General features: G+C 51.6%; 1 protein-coding gene across 1 annotated transcript; it reads left to right on the top strand.

The window, feature by feature from the left end:
- The first annotated feature begins 15,953 nt into the window (after nt 1–15,953).
- Nucleotides 15,954–16,970, top strand: LOC141977540 (chemerin-like receptor 1). Its single transcript, XM_074939060.1, has one exon. It carries the CDS (start codon nt 15,954–15,956, stop codon nt 16,968–16,970), a length of 1,017 nt encoding a protein of 338 aa, XP_074795161.1.
- Nucleotides 16,971–22,150: the final 5,180 nt, after the last annotated feature.

Below are 22,150 nucleotides of genomic sequence, written 5' to 3'. Positions count from 1 at the left end.
TCAGACGCATTCTCCTTCCCTTTGCCACCCACGAGTTCAGGAATCTTTTCCTTCTTGCTACAGGTTTCCACACCCTCAGTAGGTAACATAATCAAATCACCTTCATGCTCTCTTTGTATCCTGGCTAGGATCTCACCCTGATTAGACAGAGTTGCTCCACCCTTTCCCAACAACACACTAGCAACAGGCAAAATACAAGCACCAGAATTGTCTGCTCTCTGGGATTTTACATAGACACTAACTGGATGCGACCTAGTTACAGGGCCATTCTCCCGAGCAGATACAAACTTAGGACCCTTCCCTTTATGGGCTTTAGATGAATCCAGAAGGAACTCTGAGACAACTGCACGACCCTCAACCATCACAGGCTGAAAGGCCCCTTCTGTCTGCTCCACAGACAAAGAAGAGCCGGACACACTTTCTCCTTTCCCTGATACCCAGCTTGGGGTCTCATTCCCCTTGTGTCAGCACACAAGGCTGGTCACAGACAACTGCTTGGAGATCAGGGTAGCTCCCTCATTAGGGAAGTCAACACCCCTGACAGACACGGGTACGTTTCCTTCACTGTCCCAATTCTCCACCCAGCTAACAGGTAAGGTCCTGGGACACTCATCTTCCACTCTCCTTGCCTTCCCACCCTGCTGACTAGACACAGCCATCAGCTCACAAGGCTGCCTAGGCTCATCCAAACTTTCCTTACCAAGCACCTTGCCACTCCCAACAAATCCCCTGCCCTGCCTGTGTCTCCCCCACTCAGCTGGGGTCTCAGCTCCCCCTGTGCTCAGCGCTGCCCTTGCTGTCCCAGTGGGGGTAGGCAGCGAGCTCGCTGCTTTCCTCAGTGCATCAGAGCCAGCCTGAGCCCCCTCTCCTGTGTACAAAGGGGCAGGGAGCATCTCTCTGTCCCACCCAACCCCAGGGCTCTGGTTACAGGCAGGCAGGTAGCCTGAGCCTAGTCGCTCCTCCCTGCTGCCAGCCAGGTCATCTGCCTTTTCACTGACCATTTCCCTCTCCGCCGATTGGTTCCCTGGATTCAAATTCAAACCCTCGGCCGTTACAGGAGCAGGGTCTGGATCCTGCCCCAAAGAGACACAGTCACCCCACAACAGGGTCTCGCAGCTGGTATCCTGGAGAACCTGAACGACCAGCCAGCCCCACCCCTCCTGGGTCTGCACAGGGATCTGGGCCATAGGCAGGGTGAGGGGCTTCGTCCCTGGAACCCTCACCCAGATCACACAGCCCCTCAGCATCTGAGGCTGCACCCCCCAGGGCCTGACAACAGCTCTCTCTGTCCCAGGATCTTGCCACCCCAGGAATGTCTCCCCATTGACCATCACCTTCCGATCCCACTGGAGGTCCGAGGGGCCTGGCCCCAGGAAACTCCACACAGACAGATAGCTTGGGGTCAGGAGTGGGAGCCTGTCCACCTCCCCACCCATCTGGCTGACGGAGTCTATGGCCTTGGGCCCCAGCAAGGGAGCTAGACACCGGGGCTTTTCCGCAGGGTCCCCCTGGTTCAAATCGCCAGCCTGCTCAAAGGCAGTGAGGTGGCATCCACATCCCCCTCCTCCTTAACCAGGGGCCGCAATTTAGTCTCGAGGTTCCCTGCGGAACTGGCCCCCCAGGGTCTATCCCCACTCACCCCTGGGAGGTCCCCTAGGCCTCTCCGCTCCACCATCGCCAGTTCATGCTGCTGCTGCAGCTCTTTCTCGGCTCTCGCTGTCTCTCACAGTCCTCTTGCTCTCTCGGACTCAGCTCCAATCCCATCCGTCTCCAATCCCCCAATGGGGAACCTGATCGTGAAGACCCTTGTCTGGTCGGGGACAGAAGTCTTGGGGATGCCTGGCTACTACTTCAGCTGCTCCCAGATCCTGCTATAGCCCCATTTGGGGTCAGGAATCTGTTCCTTAGAGCCGTCATCCTCCTCCAGCTGCACGATGAACTGACTCCAGCGAGAAACTGCTGAATTGGAATTCATTTGCAAATTGGATACTATTAATTTAGGCTTAAATAGAGACTGGGAGTGGCTAAGTTATTATGCAAGGTAGCCTATTTCCCCTTGTTTTTTCCTATCCACCCCCCCCCCCCCGCCCCTGTCGTTCTGGTTAAACTTGGATTTATGCTGGAAATGGCCCACCTTGATTATCACACACATTGTAAGGAGAGTGGTCAGTTTGGATGAGCTATTACCAGCAGGAGAGTGAGATTGTGTGTGTCGGGTGGTGGGCGGGGGGTGAGAAAACCTGGATTTGTGCTGGAAATGGCCCAACTTGATTATCATACACATTGTAAGGAAAGTGATCACTTTACATAAGCTATTACCAGCAGGAGAGTGGGGTGGAAGGAGGTATTGTTTCATGGTCTCTGTGTATATAATGTCTTCTGCAGTTTCCACACTATGCATCCGATGAAGTGAGCTGTAGCTCACGAAAGCTCATGCTCAAATAAATTGGTTAGTCTCTAAGGTGCCACAAGTACTCCGTTTCTTTTAACAATAGTTCTAACGTTCTCTTGAAAGGAGACACCAGGTCCCAGACACCTCTGCCATCCATACAAACACAGATTTTCCCATGACGGTGCCCTGGTCACTAGCCGGCTACTCTTCTGTCTAACGGCCTGACCCACAGTCCGCTAAAGCCAACAGTGGGTCTTTACATTCCTTTCAACAGACAGTAGTTCAGCCCTTACATCTGGAGGGATGTGACTTATTCTCAGGTGTCCGGTCCCAGGTCCAGCTGGTGGAGTCCGGAGGGGTGTGTGAAAAAGCCCAGAGACTCTCTCCACCTCTCCTGCAAAGCCTCCAGGTTCACCTTCAGCAGCTCCTGGATGGGCTGGGTCCGACAGGCTCCTGGCAAGGGACTAGAATGGGTCGCTCAGATAAACCCCGGTGGGAGTGATATACGCTACCTTGATTCAGTGAAAGGCCGATTCACCATCTCCAGGGACGACTCCCAGAGTGAGCTGTATCTGTCCGACCTGAAAGCCGAGGACACTGCCCACGATCACTGTGCGATAGTGAAACCCCCTTCTCCTGGCAGCCGCGCGGGGCGGCAGTGACACACACCCTGCTTCGGGCTTAGGCAGGAGACCCGGCAACTGGGTGAATGCAACACAAACCCACCGTTTGTTTAACACTCTTCTCTTACTCACACCTTTTCCTCAACTGTTTGAAATGGGCCATCCTGAGGATCACTACAAAAGTCTTTTTTTCTCCTGCTGATAATAGCCAACCTTCATTGATTTGTCTCCTTAGAGTTGGTATGGCAAACCCCATCTTTTCATGTTCTCTGCATATATATATCTCCCTACTGTATTTTCCACTCCATGCATCCGATGAAGTGAGTTTTAGCCCACGAAAGCTTATGGGGAAACAAATGTGTTAGTCTCTAAGGTGTCACAAGGACTCCTCGTTCTTTCTACCATCAGTGTCTCCCTTTCCTTCCCAGAGCCCCGCTGAGCCTGCGGGGCACAGTTCCCTTGCTTCATCGGCAAACCCTAATCCAGAGTGAGTCTGGTTTTGAGTCACTCTCTCCTTGGAGACCTGGCACATTGGCTCTCCTGGGGCCCGTCTCAGTGTCAGACTCACAGGACAACCTCTGCCAGTGTACAGGAGACAAGCACATTGCGGGACTGATCCAGTGCCTGCCAGAGCCAATGGGATTTATCCCCCTGCCCTCGTTGGGCTTTGCCTCACACCCAAGGGATGGAGCAAATTCCTCATGGGGCCAAATCCTCCGCTAGTGTAAAGTCACTGCAACCGCTTTCGGTATACTCCAGTTACTCCTGATCGACACCAGGGAGGCTCTGGCCCTTTCAGCAAACTGGGATGTTTATTGCATTAAGGCAGCAGAAGGTGATTAGTTCATTATAACCGATGTGGGGCCCCTCACCGTGGTGTCTCCGCCCTTCACACGCGGTTATTGCCTTTATCCCCACAACGCCGCTGGGAGGCCGGGGAAAAATCACAGCCCCTGGTTCAAAGAGGGGGGACTGAGGCAGAGAAATGGAGGCTGAGGTATGGAAATGGGGCCATTCAGAATCCGGGCGGGGCTGTGGGGCAGAGATCACCCAGCGCCAGAATAAACCCCACTCCGCTGAGCCTGGGGATGGGGCACCGCCGGGACTTTCCAAAGCGGCTCGTTTGGATTGTTTTCACCCAACTGAGCTGTGGAAATCACAGCCCGGACTCTCCCCGGCGTCAGGGGGTGGGGCTGAGACGTCCCGACCCACACTCAAGTTCCACGATTTCATAGCATCGCCATGGAGATGAAAGACCCCGCCCCTCAGCCCTTGATGACATCACTGCGCCCGGGGCTGGCACGCAGGGCATTGGGGACAGTCACGTGACGCGCAGGGCTGGATTCGCGTTTGGGGGCCCCTGGAGGCAGTGGAGCATGGTGGGGGACGTCAGTCCCCGGAGCGAGGGGCCGGCCAGAGGCCATGGGGCACGGCCTGGCAGGGGCACTATTTACAGACCGGCAGTTGCCAGATGCACAGTGGCCCGCCTGGCCCTGTGCTGCCAGCCTGCCCCTTCCCCTTGGGGGGGCCCATGCCGTCGCACTCAGCACCCCCGGCCAACACCAGAACACGCCCCCTCCCCCGATTCACTATGGCCAGAGCCCCCCCGGACTTGCTATGCCCAGCACCTCCCCTCACCACCCCCCACAAATGCACAGCCCCCTGCACAACACCACCCTGGCCCAGCGCCCCCCTGCCCACAGCCCCACCACCAGGGTTGTCCTTAGGATTTATGGGGTCCTACGCAGCATTATTAAACTGGTGCCCCCATGCCCAAATTGGGGCACAGCCACCACCCCCACCCCCCAGAAGAACCCCCCACCCATTGCTGACACACACTGAGCTTCATATGCAGCCCGGACTCACAGCCTGGGCGGGAGGGACGAGGCACCAAAGGATACCAAGTCGCCCGCCCCGCCTCACGGTGGTGGAGAGTCACAGTTCCCCACAGAGACCCGCGTACCCCCCCCGGTGCATTCGGCTCTGTGAATACGGCCCCTCCCTAAGGAGACTGCAGCGCGTGCTGGGTATGCGGGAGCCGACCCGCTCTTACCGGCTGTCCCGGTGGTCGCCCAAATTTCCGGGTGCCCTACGCAGCTGCGTATGCCTAAGGGCTGCCCAGCACCCCCCACGGTACCTCCATTCCCTAGTGCCCCAACACACACAGATCTTCCCCGTCCCCTCACAGCCCAGCACCCCCCAGAGACACACTCCCCACCCCTGCCTCCCGGCCGCACTCACCGGCCCTGCTGGGAGGCGACTGTGTCTGCCGGGGTGAGCCGGCAGCGCAGCCAGGGCTGGTCCCGGGACGGGGAATCGCTCCAGCCCCTCAGGAGTGCCGCAATCAGCCAGGACAGGGCCTGCTCTGCCGGGGCTCCCTGAGGACCCACGTGCCTGAAGGGGCCCAGGCAAGCCCCCCATACTGTCACTTCCCCCCACACACACCTGGCTGAGACTGGCCAGGCTTCTGCACCAGTCCCAGGCAGCTCATCTCTGGGGAGACAGGCCATACCCGGAGCCGGAGGTGCACAGGGGTCCAGCCAGCAGCAGAGAGGAGCAGGAGGGTGGGGCCAGGGGGTGGAGAGGAGCCCTTGGCTGGGCAGGGGGGAGCCAGCGGGCTGGCAGGGTCTTGGGGCGCAGTGCAAGCAGAGCAGGCCGGGGCCCCTTCTGAGCATGGGCCTGGCTCCATGGAGCCACTGGCGCCATTGTAATCCTGATACTGGTGACTAAGGGTTGTAGAAAGGAAAGGGAAGGGATTCATTGGGATAGCTCAGGGAGAGGCGGCTGCTGAGGGAGAAGCAGAGGCATGTTGGTGGGGGGTCACGGGGGCACTAGGGTCACAGAACGCAGGTCCCACTGAATGAGATTTGGCCCAGGACTTCCCAAAATCTTGTGTGACATGTGACACAGAAACCTCCTTGTGCCAACTGGCAGAAGGCACGGGGGTGATGGGGGAGACTTTTACACGAATCCCCTGGGTCAAGTATATGCAGAATAATTCACTGAAGGATGTCATAAGGTGTCTGCTGAGAACCAGTAGTGATCATCATCTTTGTGAAATGTATGTAGGATCATATTTAAGGAGTGATGTATTTATACTGGAAATTATGTCTTCAAGCTTTTGAAGTCAAAGGCAGGTCACCAGGTGGTGACATGCCTCAGACAGGCTTTGTTCAGGCACGGGGCAGCAGGTGCTTATTTCTCTGTCTGATCATTGTGTACTGTGCATCTCAGAATGTGTTTGTTTTCATATACAGCCACCAGCTAATCAAGATTGTGACATCAACAAGAGACCGTGAAATCTACAAGAAGGAGCGCACAGTTTATGAACAAAGATCAAAGGACTGTTTTGAGATATCTGGGGTTGCAAAGAGACAGGCCGGATCCTTCTCCTAGGAAGCAAGCTGTGTGTTTGCCTATGAACAAAAGGTCACAGCCAAGCAGGCCGTAAATCGCTGTGAGGATCTTTGGGGGAGCAACCCTTAGTATTTGGTTAATTGCCTAGGCCCTAGGATATGTGCTGTGATTTTATTTTACATGTAACTTTTTGTTTCCAGTTACTCCGACTTGCTATTATTTGAAATCTACTCTTTGTTAAATAAATGTTTGCTTGCTTTCTCCCTAAGCAGCTCTAAGGGCTGTGTTTAAGGAGAGCGGTGATCTGAGGTATAACTGGCAAGCTGCGGGGTGCTGTTCCTTGGGAGAAAACACAGTGAGTGTCCAGTGCACCAGCGGGTCCATGCTGAAGATGCTTGGCAGGCTTGGGAGCTGGAGTGCACCTCTCACTAACCTGCAGAGGGACAGTGGGGTCTGCACAGACTGAGGATTGACTGCTTGTTTCACCTGTGGCTGGTGGAGGTGGGGAGCTGACCCATGGCTACCACAGGTGGCTCCCGCACGGCAAGAGCAGAGGGTGGCAGGGTGTCTCCCAGCCCTGGGTATCCCCGGGAAGTGTCACAGTGGGGTTCGCCAGTGCTGGGGGGGCAGAATTTAGGAATTGTTTGGTGCATTCATTCTCACCCACCCTATGACTGAGAGCTCAGCTCCCCATACGCAAACCCATGTAATGGATTTGCAGGGGACAGAGAGGGGCTGGACCTGCCAGTTGGAGAGTAGGAAGAGATCTGGATTAGAGCTGGAAAATGGGATTAAATTTGGAGTTTTTGGGGAAAAAAAATTGCAGGATTTCCATTCTGAAATGGTGCCTCATTCTCTGGTGTGGGGACCAGGCTCCCCATCTGGACATCGCCCACGAGGGACTGCCAGCTCCTCGCTTAGCAAGGGGAGGCCATGCATCATGGCAGTTGTATGACCCTGGTGTATCATGGGAGCCTGACCAGGGCCTAGCCCAAAAGCACGAGTCACCCAAACTACAGCTCCCATGAGGCACCCTGGTGGCATTTGAGAATGGAAATATTTTGGTTTTGGGACATACCGTTTTTGATGGCAAGTTTTTGACCAGCCTTCATCTGGATGCTGCAGCTTCAGTGTCCTGGGCCTATTTTCATCCCTGACCATGGTGCTGAAGGTGATAGTGAACAGGACAGCTGAGTTGTGTTGACACCTGTCCTGCTGGTAACGGGACTGAGCATCCCACAACTCGTCTCTGACTTCCCAGGGCGAGAGACCTGGCTGTGGTGTGGAAGAGGATCTATGTTTCTGTCCGATGAGCCCATTCTAAGATCAAAGATGAGTCCAAGTTGATTCGATTTTACTAATCTTCGCCCCGGGATGCTCTCTCCATATACAGGGTAGGCTGGTAGGGTCCCTCTTCAGCAGAGGGACTTAAACTTTCAACCCAGGCTGTAACATACAGATCCTAGCTAGACAACAAACATCTGGATCATCACTGAGGATATGTCTACGTTGCAGCAGCGACTCTCGGAGCTTGTGTCAACTGACTCGGGCTTGCGGAGCTCACACTACAAGGCTAAAAATAGCAGTGTAGACGTTCCATGCCAGGCTGGAAACCCAGCAAGGGCAGAGGGTCTCAGAGCCTGGGCTCCATCCTGGGTGCGAACGTCTACACTGCTATTTTTAGCCCAGCAACATGAGCCCCATGAGCCCAAACCAGTTGACCTTGGCTCTGTGATTCGCTGCCATGGGGTTGGTTTTTTGCAATGTAGATTTACCCGAGTGGTCAGGTGAGCAGCACTGGGCTTCAAAAACATCTGGAACATCAGTGTGTGTTATGGTCAGTGCTGGAGTTCATAAACATCTGGAACATTAAGACAGGCAGCGCTGGAGTTCATAAACATCTGGAGCATTATTGAGTGTTCACATGGGGTGTGTCGAGGTTTCATAAACATCTGGAGTATTCAGATGGGCCGCGTTTGGGTTCATACACATCTGGAGCATTACTGAAGGTTTAAATGGGAAATGGTGGGGGTAAGGAACCCAGGATTTCCTAGCTGTGGTGGGGCAGGATTGGAGACTGCCACAGGGGCAGGCTGGATGTTCCTCAGGCCTTTGACATCCTTTAGGAGGAAGGTGGGTTCTCCAGGAATGGTGGAGGTGCTCACATGCGGCAGGCTGGTGATCATCACAACGTCTGTCCGCATCGGGGGAGTGGCTCCTTGTGCCGGTGGCCCCTGGGAAGCCTGGCTGGTATAGCTGAGGGCCAGCTGCTCCAGACGTCTCTTCTTGAAGAAGGCCTGGGTGGTGGCATGCAGCGGCTGCAAGATCCGAGGCACGGGTTTCCCTGGGTGCAGGAAGAAGTCGAAGCTGGAGCAGTCGGTGGGGTCATAGGATGGCTGCAGGGATGCCTCACCTTCAGCCGGCCAGGTAAATGGGAATGGCAGGGTGAAATCCTCGGTCAGCAACCGGATGGCCAAGTCATCATCCTTGCCAAATTCCTTGTAGGCCCTCTGGATGCTGTGGAAATGCTCCTCCCACTTCTTGGAGTCTCCATCATTGATATCTGGGAAGGACCCCGGCAGGGTCTGGACCAGCACTGAGGGCGAGGACACAGTGGCATCCATCAGGCTGGAGATGAGCCCTGGGTTGTTGCTTGGCAGAGCTGTCTGGTTGAAGATGGGTGGTGGGGAGAGCAGGAATTCTTGCTGGCCGCTCCCTACTCTTCCTCCTTTGGGCTTGGAGGTGATGGCTGAGGCTGGAGCAGCTGGGTTCCCTCCATTGCCTGCCCAAAACAACAAGGTGAGAGTCCCAGGGAGGGGAACGGGGAACAGGCAGTCTTGTGTGGAGGGGAGATCAACATGGGAACAGCAAAGGGAGTGGAGGGGCAGCGATGGGGGTGAGAGGTAGAGAGACAGCAGAAGGAATGTAGGATGGAGTGGTGAGTTGGGAGGCAGAGAAGGTCTTGGCTGACTTGAACATGGGCATGATCCACCTCCATTGAGAGTGGGAGAGTCCTCTGGCCTGCATGTTATTCTACCATGCCCTCTTCTTAGTCAGCTCCAGAAACAAATGGGTCCCTCCCACCATCCCCTGTATTTTCCATTCAGTACCTTGGCTCTGAGGTGAGTAACTGAATTGGCCTGGGGCCGAGGAAGCCATTACTCACATGGCATAGCAGAACCTCCAGGGACTTGTTTACTACAATCGCCTGGGAAACGACAGGGGCTCTGGGGTGACATCACACAGGAGGAAGGAGAGGGGAGGTGGTATCTGAAGACAACACATAACAGGATAAGGGTTGCTGCGCCACTAGGATGTGTAACTTGGTTACACACCCCTCTTTCTTGCACTTCCTCAGCTGAGCCCTTTGTTGAAGCACAAGCTTCTGCACAGAGTTAAACCTCAGGGCTGTTGTATGTAAAACCTTGAACATAGGTGTTAACAGTTCCCAGGCAGCTAGAGAGAGAGAGAGAGAGAGAGAGAGAGTCCAGTGCAATGTCTTATAAACTAACACTGAACACATGCAGACACCCTGCAAATAGTACCTGGAATTCTTCTGAATAATTTTTAAACACAAGCTATTTGGTATTAAATCTAGCCCTTATACAGCCTTCCCACTTTGGTGCTGTTGCATATATTTAAATACAATCTTTCAGCATAGCCTTTACACGTTAGCACACACATAGCAAACACAGTGCTCTCTGATCTTCTTTCTGAGATGAGGTCTCAGTCTTCATAACACGTAGCATGTGTCACCTTCACCACTTGAAAAGAACAGCAGCAACTTGATTCTTTCCCAAACACTTGCCTTGTCAGCAAACCAAAGTCTAGGGCTCCTTATATTCCAGCCCTTGGATTAATAACAGAGTGCGGGAGATGGTCCTCAAATTGGACTAATTGGCTTCTAACTTGCCATGTTCTGTGAGATCCAATAGATACCTCTGCAGTACTCTCTACAGATGTTGTGGTGGGAAATTTCCCTGGTTTGTGTCCCTTCCAGTTGATCTTCATGAAGTTGACTCCTCTTGTTTGGGTCAAATTCTGCTGACTGAGGATTGAGTTCTGATTGCAGACATTTCCTTTCTACGGCTCGGGTCATTTAAGGCAACTAAAACTGCCCTCTAGCAACTCTAGTGTTCTTTCTATTCCCATGTGGTGCATATCTTCCCAGGGATTCCTTCTAATGCTGTCTCAATGAGTGTAGGGAATCACTAGCTATCCCAAATCTACTCTTTTCTGAATCTTTCTGTACAAAACCCCATTGGACACAAAAAGCTTTGGCCAGTCTCGTAAGTATAGACAGGTCTTATATTTCTCCTTCTCCTCCTCACCCTGACTGGGCCTCGGGCCAGACTCCAGAAAGTGAATCAAGTGTCCTATATGCCTATCTTGTCACTGCAAAACTTTCCAATCAACAGGAACAGAGTCTTGCACATTTGTCCTTCCAGGCTATGGTCTTGGTGTCTGAAACTCTTTTAGTATGCTGAGTCTTCTCCAGGATTGTCCTCATGAGATCCAGATTGTACTCTGTGCATCTACATGACTGCTTTGCTGGCTGTCCCCGTCACGCAAATCCTCCAGCAGGCAGCTTTGCCGTTGTTGCGCTAAATTGGGGTGAGGTGAGTTCTCACAGTCTTGTACTAAATGGTCTTGCTGTCCACAGTTGACACACATCCATCCTTTTGTCTATCTTCATTCTACTGGCTTACCAGTTCCCTTAGGCTTCTCAGGGGTTAAAATGTCCTGAATTGGGTGGAACAGGCCTTGGCCTATATACCTGCTACTGAGCCAGCTGCTGCTGTAGAGGTTTCCCTTTCCAGTCTATCTCAGAATTCCTCTCACTGGTACAGGATGTTCTTTCCCGTTCCTTCACCCACTGAAGGCCAGCTTTACCCAGGAGTGGCCCCTTTTCATCACAGCACTCTTTCTCAATAGATCTCCCTTTAAGCAAGAGAGCTTCATAGGGAATGTTTCTCTTCTGACCTATGGATCCTGTGTATGATTTGTAATGATTTGTGCAACAGTCTAATTAGGGTTCAAATCAGCGGCACTGCTATGGGTACCCGCATGGCCCCACAGGATGCCAACATTTTTATGGCTGACTTAGAACAACGCTGCCTCAGCTCTCGTCCCCTAATGCCCCTACTCTACTTGTGCTACATTGATGACATCTTCATCATCTGGACCCATGGAAAAGAAGCCCTTGAGGAATTCTACCATGACTTCAACAATTTCCATCCCACCATCAACCTCAGCCTGGACCAGTCCACACAAGAGATCCACTTCTTGGACACTATGGTGCTAATAATTGATGGTCACATAAACACCACCCTATACCGGAAACCTACTGACCGCTATACTTACCTACATGCCTCCAACTTTCATCCAGACCACACCACACGATCCATTGTCTACAGCCAAGCTCTATGATACAACCGCATTTGCTCCAACCCCTCAGACAGAGACAAACACCTACAAGATCTCTATCAAGCATTCTTACAACTACAATACCCACCTGCTGAAGTGAAGAAACAGATTGACAGAGCCAGAAGAGTACCCAGAAGTTACCTACTACAGGACAGGCCCAACAAAGAAAATAACAGAACGCCACTAGCTGTCACCTTCAGCCCCAACTAAAACCCCTCCAACGCATCATCAACGATCTACAACCTATCCTGAAGGACGACCCATCACTCTCACAGATCTTGGGAGACAGGCCAGTCCTCGCTTACAGACAGCCCCCCCAACCTGAAGCACATACTCACCAGCAACCACACACCACACAACAGAACCACTAACCCAGGAACCTATCCTTGCAACAAAGCCCGTTGCCAACTGTGTCCACATATCTATTCAGGGGACACCATCACTGGGCCTAATCACATCAGCCACACTATCAGAGGCTCGTTCACCTGTGCGTCTACCAATGTGATCTATGCCATCATGTGCCAGCAATGCCCCTCTGCCTTGTACATTGGCCAAACTGGACAGTCTCTACGTAAAAGTAGCTCATAATAGCTCAGCTTACTTGATCACTCTCGTTACAGTGTGTATGGTAACACCCATTGTTTCATGTTCTCGGTGTATATAAATCTCCCCACTGTATTTTCCACTGAATGCATCCGATGAAGTGAGCTATAGCTCACGAAAGCTTATGCTCAAATAAATTTGTTAGTCCTGTTGGGGACACTGGGCATGGCCATTAGGTAACTCGAGAGGATGGAAGACCACGAGTGTCGATGAAGCCCCCTTGCACTAGGCCCAAGTGTCCTTGGCCCCCCCAACCCCCCGCCTGGAGGCACTCGCAGCAGTTATGCGTACTAGGCCCAAGTGTTCTTGGCCCCCCCTCCTGGAGGCACTCACAGCAGTTATGCTGAGGATCTGCCACAATATGTTGCAGAGTCAGACTGCCTGAAACTAAACAAGGCCAAACAGGGCAGATATGGAAGAACAATGCTGAATAAAGCAGCTTTATGTATGGTTTAACAGATGGTACAGAGAACAAGGGAACTAGCTGGTAACTGGATTGGCTGGCTATATGGATACTTAGGGCAGCTTGCTATTGGATAAGTATGCTGAAGAAAGGATGTATAAAAGCCTGTGTAACTTCCTGCTCTGTGTGCAGGATTTGAGATTCTATTCTCCCTGTACCTTCTTTGCAGCTGCAAATAAACTTTTCTGCTACTCCACCCCATTGTGATTATTGGGTGATGCACACCGGGCAACGAACCCCTGCTGTTGCTCGCCTCTGGCCCTGGGTGCTGGCAACAGCTTCTAAGGTGCCACAAGTACTCCTTTTCTTTTGGCGGATACAGACTAACACGGCTGCTACTCTCAAAGCAGTCTAATTAGAACTAGTCTTGTCTATCCAAATCCAGTTCTGTATCTTCTGTATCAAGCCGCAAAAGTTTCTTGGACTAATGAATGTAATCTAGTGACTTACAGCAGTGAGGCTGTAAACCAAGACACCTGCGTTCTATTCCCAGTGGTGGTGGGAAGGTGGGGCCTAGTGGTTAATAGATTCATAGCTTTGAAGGACAGAAAGGACCATTAGGATCATCTAGTCTGGCCTCGGGCAGAACAGGCCAGTCTCACCCATCATTTCTGCATCAAGCCCATAAGTTATAGACCAATCAGAAATTATCTTTTAAAAAGATATACAGTCTTCAGTCTGGTGAGAAATGCAGGGCTGGGAGTCAGGACGCCTGGGTCCTATTCTCAGTGCTGCGCAGGGTGTAGAATCTAGTAGGTTAAAGCAGTAACTCCTGGGTTCTACTTCCAACTGTGGGAGGCAGGAGGCGCACACGGAGGGGCAAGCAGGGGCACTCCCCCTCCCCAATAATCGTCAGGGGCACAGAACTTGTCCAGCCCTGGGGCTGCAGTGTGGGGGAGGGAAGAGTGAGCTCCTCCCGGGGCCTGGGCAGGTGTGTGGGGGGGCACAGAACGTGGCCCCCTCAAAAAAGCCATCAAAGTGAAATTTCTGCGCATTCCCCTGCTGGGAGGGAAGTGAGGTCTAGTGGGTTAGAGCAGGGGGGCCTGGGAGACAGGACTCCTGGGTTCTCTCCCTGACCCTGGGAGGGATACGGTGTTTAGTGGTTAGAGCAGGGCACTAGGGCTCAGCATTCCACACCACAGAGGAAATGTGAGTTTTAAGGAATCTTTAGAAGTCCACAATCGCAGGACATCTGCCTGTCTGTAACACTCAGTAGAGACCATCAAAACCAAACCCTTCTGCACCTTTCGGTCGCGAACACCCCTTCCTTCCCTTTAAGAAACCCACAAAAGAAAAGCTTCCTGCCCCGTGCAGAGTCAGTCTGTGTAGACTTCAGGGACTGTGTCAGGGACCTGACCCTGGACAGAGATTAACTCTTAGAAGCCACATCTCACATCTCACCAACACGCAGGTAAGAAAGTACCAAACCCCCCAACCCTGCCTCAGTACATCGGAGGCTGGATCAGTACTGGGAATAGGTCCCGTTCACTGGGGCTTTATGGAGCCCTTGATGGTGGTCTATAGGGAGCTGGCTGGTTACATGTTGCTGACCCGTCCTATTTCTAGCAGCTAAATCATGGTAATAGGAGCCAGAAACACATGGAATGTTTTCTGAAAAGTATTTTTTCAGGAAGCCGTTTCTGTAGTTGCCACAGTGACATTATGAAGCCATGAATGGGAGAGTGGGGAGGGCAAGGCACTGGGGAACAGGAGGGCAGACGGGGATGGGAAGGGAGACAGGGTTGGGTATTAGAGACCAGGTGGGGAGATGGGAGGCAGTCAAGGGGCAACCAGAGGGCCGGTGGGGTCAGGCAAGAGGGAACGGGAGGGGAGACAAGGTCCGGTGAGGGGGAATGTGAAGGGAGGTGGGAGCTGGTGGGGCCGGGCAAGGAGAAACAGGAGGGTAGACAGAGGCTTGGAGGGTGGGGACGGTGGTGGCTGGGTGATGGGTAATGAGAAGTCAGGAGTCAAGTGAATAGGAATGAAAGTGGAGATGGGAGGGGAGGAGTTTTCACCTGGAAATGGCCAATGGTCAGAGAGGTGTCTAGGAGACAGTCTCTCTTAAACTGTGGCCCATTCCATGAAAAAGATTGAGAAGCCCTGATCAAATCCACAGAATTGGGGTTTATTTTAGCAAACTTGGGTTTAAAATGTTAGCGCCAATTGCTATGAAAATTTGAATCTCTTGGAGCTCTGCCTTGGTCCTGGGATGCAGAGGGGAGTTTATATATTTCCTCAGAGCTTGTGAGACGTTTAGAAATCCTGTAGACACTCACTTGCCTTCATTAGGACGGTATGGATTAAGATATATTGTGGAATTATTTTAGAACATATTAGCTAGTTGAGCTGGGCAGGAACCAAATATTTCATTTCTCAGGAAATACTGTTATTATGAAAAAGAATTCTAGTCTGAGCCGAAACACAAATAAAAACATTCAATATTTCCCATGAAAGAAAATTCTGAATTTTTTTTTGTGTGCTTTAGGTCATTTGAAATGTTTTGTTTCAACTTTGACCTTTTAAAACATTAACATTTTTATATGAAAATAATTAATTTCATTTTTGAATAAAAAATCAAAATATTCTGATCTGAAAATGTTGAAATGCTTCACTTTCTTTTTCTAGATATTTTGATTTCAACTGAAACACCATTTGTCACTGAAAAATCATTTTGAAGAAAAATTTCCAAAAAGTCTGATTAGCTAGCGCATTCTAACAAATGTGTTCACAAGCTCCAGAGTAGACCGGCAATTTGCACTTTATTTGGCCACCTTAGCACTTTCTAGAGTTATTAACAGTGCTAAGCTAGAGTTTGTGTGTGTTATTTACAACTTGCTATCTAAAACCCCAACCTTTTACACAGGTGCTGGAACTAGGAGTGCTGGGGGGGCTGCTGCACCCTCCGGCTTGAAGTGCTTTCCATCATACACAGGGTTACAGTTTGGTTCAATGGCTGTCAGCACCCCCACTATACAAATTGCTCCAGCACGCCTGATCTTTTATCCTCATCAAGATAAGCTTTCAGAGACATGATATTTGTTCTTTGTTTGGTCAGTACAAGATCTGCACTGCCTGAACCTACACCTGGATGGCAACCTATGAAGCAGCGCTTCTTCATAATCCAGTTCTCATGGACATGACTAACATAATCTTCATGGTGGCCTATAGCCTGGCCTTCCTCTTGGGCATGGTGGGAAATGGCTGGATCATCTTCATCACTGGCTTCCAGGTGAAGAAGACAGTCACTCCAATGTGGTTCCTTAACATGGCCATTGCTGACTTCATCTTCACCTGCTTCCTACCCTTCAGAGTTATCTGCATAGCCTTGGGCTTTCGTTGGCCCTTGGGCAGCATGATGTATAAATTGACCATTACTGTCACCTCACTCAACATGTTCATTAGGGTTTTCCTCTTCACTGTCATCAATGCCAACCACTGTATCTCCATGGCCTGCCCTGTGTGGTCCCAGAACCACAGTTCACCCCGTCTGGCTTCTTTGGTTATTCTGGCCATATGGATCCTATCCCTTGCATTGAGCTTGCAGTACCCTGATCTCTGGGATTTCATGAGCTCATCTTCAGAGTGGAACGTCACCTCTGGCAATCTGAACAGTGTCCAAGAGAACCTCTTGCTGAGAAAAAGAAGGATGATGGCCAGTGTGGCTATCCACTTCCTGGTTGGGTTCCTGGTCCCATTAGCCTTGATCATGACCTGCTACATTCTTCTAGCTGCCAAGCTGAGGAGAAGCCATCTCACTCAGTCCAGGAAGCCCCTCAGCGTCCACCTAGTCTTGATCCTGATCTTTTACCTCTGCTGGCTGCCACATCACGTCTTCTACTTCCTGCAGGTCTCAGGTGATGCACTACATTCAGTGATGAAAAAATCCCTGGACATGGGCATCCTCTTTGCTGATGGCCTGCTCCATTTTAACAGCTGCCTCACTCCCATCGTCTTCCTTTCCATGGGCCAGGAGTTCATGGGTTGCAGGGAAAATGCATGTAACTACCAGAATGCTGTTCACTTGGAAGGAGAGCCAGCTGAAGAGGGGAGAAATGTTCAAGGGGAGATGGGATCCATTCACAAACTATATGCTAGCTCAAGATAACAAGCTTCCGAAGTGTGTTGTGTCCCCCTATAGTAACTGAACGGTACAAGAAGATGACAGCCTACTACTGCGAATTAACATAGGGTGCCTTTAGCATCTGTGCTTAAAGTGTGGTGCTGAAGGTTCTAAGTTCAATCCCTGCTGATGGCACATACTGGGGGAGGGGGATCACGACACAGAAAGGGATCTAAATTCATAAGGAATGGCTGGGCCTGCAGCGCTTGGGGCACTTGAGCACGGGCCTGAGCTGATGGGAGTCTTCCCCCCGATATCAGTGGGCATTGGATCAGACCATTGGGAGCAAAGCTTGCTTAAATGCTGGTCTGTAGCATTCTCTGGTGTTTGCTTCCCTGCTGATTTTCTAGGCTCAGTGTCAACATCAAATTGCTCAACAGAACAGATGTGGTGATTTTCTTTCGCCAAGAAAGAAATTTTCTTCAAGTGATGCTCTCATTTGAAATAATTTACAGTGGCTCTGCGTTGGGGATGTTCTCTCTTAGCAGCATCCCTGGTGGGTCAGAGGGCTGAAGGGAACAAATTCAAGCGTAACAGAGTCTAATCCTGCAGCTTCCCTCACCGATGTTAGTGTGAGTGAGGCTCAAAGCCCAGACCACAGTGGAGTTCAAAGACAATAGCTGTACCAGATGAGCCAGGAGAAAGGTCAATATGCAAGAGGGGTGCTGTGGACATACACAATCTATTTCCCCACACAAACCTACAGTACATACAGGAGGGCTTTCTCGAAGATGGAGCTGCAGGTATATGCACAATATGCTGCAAAGCAGATCTCGTGGCTCTTGGAGGGCAGTAATGTCTCAGGATTAGAGCATAGGGCCTGGGAATCTGGACTCCTGGGTTCTATCCACCTCCGGAATGGGAATGGGATCTAGTGGGTGACAGCAGGGGGTATGGGAGTCAGGACTCCTCGGTTCTACCCCGCAACTCTGAGGAATGGGGTCTAGTGGTTGTGGGGGGCTGGTGGGAGTCAGGGGCACCCGATGAGACGACTGAGCAGCAGCCACAAGGACCATGGGAGTCCAGACTGTCTGTGCTCTTTATTCCCTCCAGCAGGCAGCTGCAATGACACTGGGTCTGTGGTCCCCTGTGCCCGCGCTCAGAGCAAGGCTGCTTTATCCTGCACTGGTTTGTAGGGCTAGTGGTTTCGCTTTCTTATACAGTGGGCCATAAATAATGCAGTTTAATTATGAGGATACTTTGCTCTTCTGTTCCCCTTTCTTTGGTGGAACTTGGAGCACGTTATAGGCAGCAATTAGCTAAATCTTCCTGCCTGTGTGCGGTGGGAAGTTGACTTGTAAGGCAATGGCAGCGATGGGAACCAAATCCTTTTTATCCACTTCCTCTGCTCTAACCCTGCAGACCTAAATCCCCTCCCAGAGCTGCGGATAGGACCCAGGAGTCCTGACTCTCAGATCCCCGCCTCCCTGACTCTAATGAGGAGACACAACTTCCCTCCCAGAACTGGAAATACAACTTTTGTGTGACTTGTTTATTTATCTGTAAACTCTTTGTGACTCTCTGTTCATTTATGTTTGTGCAATGCCCGGCACAACAAGGCCCAAATCTCAGTAAGGGCAGGGACTGTCTCTCACTGTGTGTCTGCGCAATGCACAGCAAATGGGGCCCTGATCTCAGCAGGGGCAGGGACAGTCTCTCACGGTGTGTCTGGGCAACGCCCGGCACAACAAGGCCCAAATCTCAGCAAGGGCAGGGACTGTCTCTCGCTGTGTGTCTGCGCAATGCACAGCAAATGGGGCCCTGATCTCAGCAGGGGCAGGGACAGTCTCTCACGGTGTGTCTGGGCAACGCCCGGCACAACAAGGCCCAAATCTCAGCAAGGGCAGGGACTGTCTCTCGCTGTATCTGGGCAGTGCCAGGCACTACAGGGCCCTGATCTCAGCTGGGGCAGGAACTGTGTCTCCCTCTGTATCTGGGCAACACCCTGCACAACAAGGCCCAAGTCTCTCTAAGGGCAGGGACTGTCTCTCACTGTATTTCTACAGCGCCCGGCAAAACAGGGCCCTAGCACACACAAGGCATCAACCGATGACTATACAGATGTTAAATAGGAATGAAACAATGAGGTTCTCTCAGGTGAGCTGCCTCCTGAGCTACTTTTGGTGTCTCTCCAGATCGACTCCTGCTCTACACTGTCACATTTAACCCTCTTCAGTCGCGTTTGAAAAACACTTTCCGTCCACACACAAAACTGCTTTAGTCAGTGATGGCTGGTTCTAAGCAACCTCACAAAGTGACTCTGCTCTTTGAGGACTAAAGAACAATTTAGCCCAAATCATTCCAGGCTCAGTTGTTTCATGAGACCTTTAAAAATGGCCTTGTGACTCCAGGCGGCATTTGGAGTGGAGCTAATAGAGTCCTCTCAGCTCCCTCATTAGGCCCCTCAACATCTATCCCCTCCCGTACCAGGGACCCCACATCACCCTTCCAGCCTCCCAAGGAACATCTGCCTGTGCCTGTGTTGATGTCAGCAGACCATGTCCTCACGCTACAAACCACTTGTGGTTGCACTTCCACTAACATCCCCACCAGCACGCGGCACCACAGGGCCGTGATCTCAGCTGGGGCTGGGACTGTCTCTCACCATTTGTGTGTCTACCACCTGGCACAATAGGGTCCTGATCTCATCTGCCTCCTAGTCACGACCATAATAGAGATGATAAATAATAACCATAATCTGATCCGCTATGGGAATTCCTACATGCTTTCCCTGGCCTACTTGGTGATACCACCCAGCTCGATGCCACACAGATCCACAGGGAATAACCAGGTAAGTACTGAAAAGGCCGGGACTTGGGGTTCAGTCATGTACTTCAAACCCTAGAGTACGAGGAGCTGCACAGCCTGCTAGAATCTGGAGAGAAGTCTCCATGAGCAGTGGGGAATCAGCAGGAGTGATCCTGAGAACCTCCTACAGCAAGGTATTTTAGAGTGAGTGACCCATGCGAAGAAATGTCCTTTCTGGCTGCTGACGTGGCCTGTCCTTGTTATATCACCGTCTCTGAACAGCAAACGGCTAAAGCTCTTGTTCGGAGGTGATGCCCGGTCAGACTCTAAACAGGCTCTTATTGTTTATTGATAGGACAGTTCATGGGGTTTGAAGAATGGGAACAGTCAGTCATTAAGAGGAGGAAGCAGAACCCCTGGCTCTTATCAGCATGAGATCGGTGCCTGCCAGAGGTGAGCAAGGGCAGACAAGGAGAACAGGCTGTCAGGTGTGGCTGTGTTTTCAGAAGAGCTCTTGCATGAAAGAGCTGTGCTAACATAGCAATGCCGCCGGCGACAGTGAAAGGTGGGGTGTCCAGTGAGGCAAAGAGGGGCCTCAATAGAAGCTCTTTGTTGTTCTAGGATTGGGTCCCGGTTGTGGGCGGAGAGAGAGAAAACAGAGGCGCAGATTCTCAGGCCTTGTTTATACAAGAAAGATACATTATTTGACCAATGGTGGGATTTTAATCTGAGTTAGTTCAACCATGAAAACCCCTGTGTGGAGGCTCTTCTTTCCATTCAAATTAGGCTTATGTTGCGTTATCCTAAATCAGTGGTCCTCAAACTTTTTACCTTGCACCCCCCTTACTCCTGCCTACGCCCCCCCTGCCTGCTGGGAGTGGGGTCGCAGCTCAGGGAGGGGGGACGTGGACGGGGTAAGGGGCCGAGGCTGGGGTCACAGCTGGGTCGGGGGTGGATCCCCAGACGCGGGGCTGAGAGCAGATGCTCGGGCGTGGGGCCACCAGCTGGGACCCCGCGTGTGGGCCCGGCGGCTAGTAGCGGATCCCTGGGTGTGTGGCTGGCAGTCAGGGCGGGACTAGGCACCCTATCTCCACCCCACATGGGGGCTGGCCTGTGCCCCAGGAGTGCCCCCTTAATGTTCCTCTGCGCCCCACTAGTGGGGCATGTCCCACAGATTGGGGACCTCTGTCCTAAATTGACCAGCTGAACTGAAACACACCACTGCTAAATCGAAACAAGTATCCACCAACCAGTCTGTAGCACTGCTCCAACCGACTCACTTGACACTGCTCTGTCTCTCTTCAGGACTTACGTGGCACCTGAGAGCCTAATAGCTGGGAAGGTCACAATCATTGATGAATTTCTCCTGAAGACTTCCCCAGGAGGTAGCAAATGCTGCTACCCTCATTCTGCAGCTGGCAAAGAGAGCCTCTGTGATTCGCCCAAGGTCACACAAGAGCTCTGTAGCAGAGCAAGGAATTCAACTGCTGGGTTAGGGCCCTAACCACTGGATCATGCTTCCTGTCTAAAGGCCTTAAAATGGGTGTGAGTTTAAGGCACCTTTATGTCGCCATTTGGCTCAAAAGGACCTTAAGGTGCATCTTCACTGCAGGGTTAACTTGCAGGTTAACACTGGGCTCTGTGACTGTTCAGTGCCTGACACAACAGTGTCCTATTATCTGCCCCCTAGTCGCTACCATAATACATATGATAAATAATTATATTCATCTCATCAGCTATGGGAATTCCTATAGGGTTTCCCCGGGCTACTTGGTAATAGCACCCAGCTCTGTGCCACACACATCCACAGGGAATAACCAGGTAAGGACTGAAAAGGCAGGTACTTGGGTTTCAGTCGTATACCTCAAACCCTAGAGTACCAGGAGCTACACAGCCTGAAAGAATCTGGAAAAAAGTCTCCCTGAACAGTGGGGAATTAGCAGGAGTGATCCTGAGAACAACCTCCTGCAACTCCTTTTAGGGTGAGTGACCCATGCTAAGGCCTGGTCTACACTACACAGTTAGGTAAACATAAGCTGCCTCGTGTCGACCTATCTGTGTAAGTGTCTTCATTTAAATTTGGCTCCCACCAAAATAAGTGCCTTTTTATATCACCGTCTCTGAATGGTAAACGGCCAAAGCTTTTGTTCTGAGGTGATGCCCGGTCAGACTCTAAACAGGCTCCTATTGTTTATTGACAGGACAGTTCATGGGGTTTGAAGAATGGGAACAGTCAGTCATTAAGAGGAGGAAGCAGAACCCATGGCTCTTATCAGCGAAAGATTGGTGCCTGCCAGAGGTGAGCAAGGGCAGACAAGGAGAACAGGCTGTCAGGTGTGGCTGGTGTTTTCAGAAGAGCTCTTGCATGAAAGAGCTGTGCTAACATAGCAATGCCGCCGGCGACAGTGAAAGGTGGG

The sequence above is a fragment of the Natator depressus genome, chromosome 24 (genome assembly GCF_965152275.1).
Source record: "Natator depressus isolate rNatDep1 chromosome 24, rNatDep2.hap1, whole genome shotgun sequence".
Taxonomy (NCBI): domain Eukaryota; kingdom Metazoa; phylum Chordata; order Testudines; family Cheloniidae; genus Natator; species Natator depressus.
This window is presented reverse-complemented; position numbering and strand designations above follow the sequence as displayed.

Coding starts and splice junctions, on each gene's coding strand:
- LOC141977540 (XM_074939060.1), top strand. CDS start 15,954: ATGGCAACCTATGAAGCAGCGCTTCTTCATAATCCAGTTCTCATGGAC.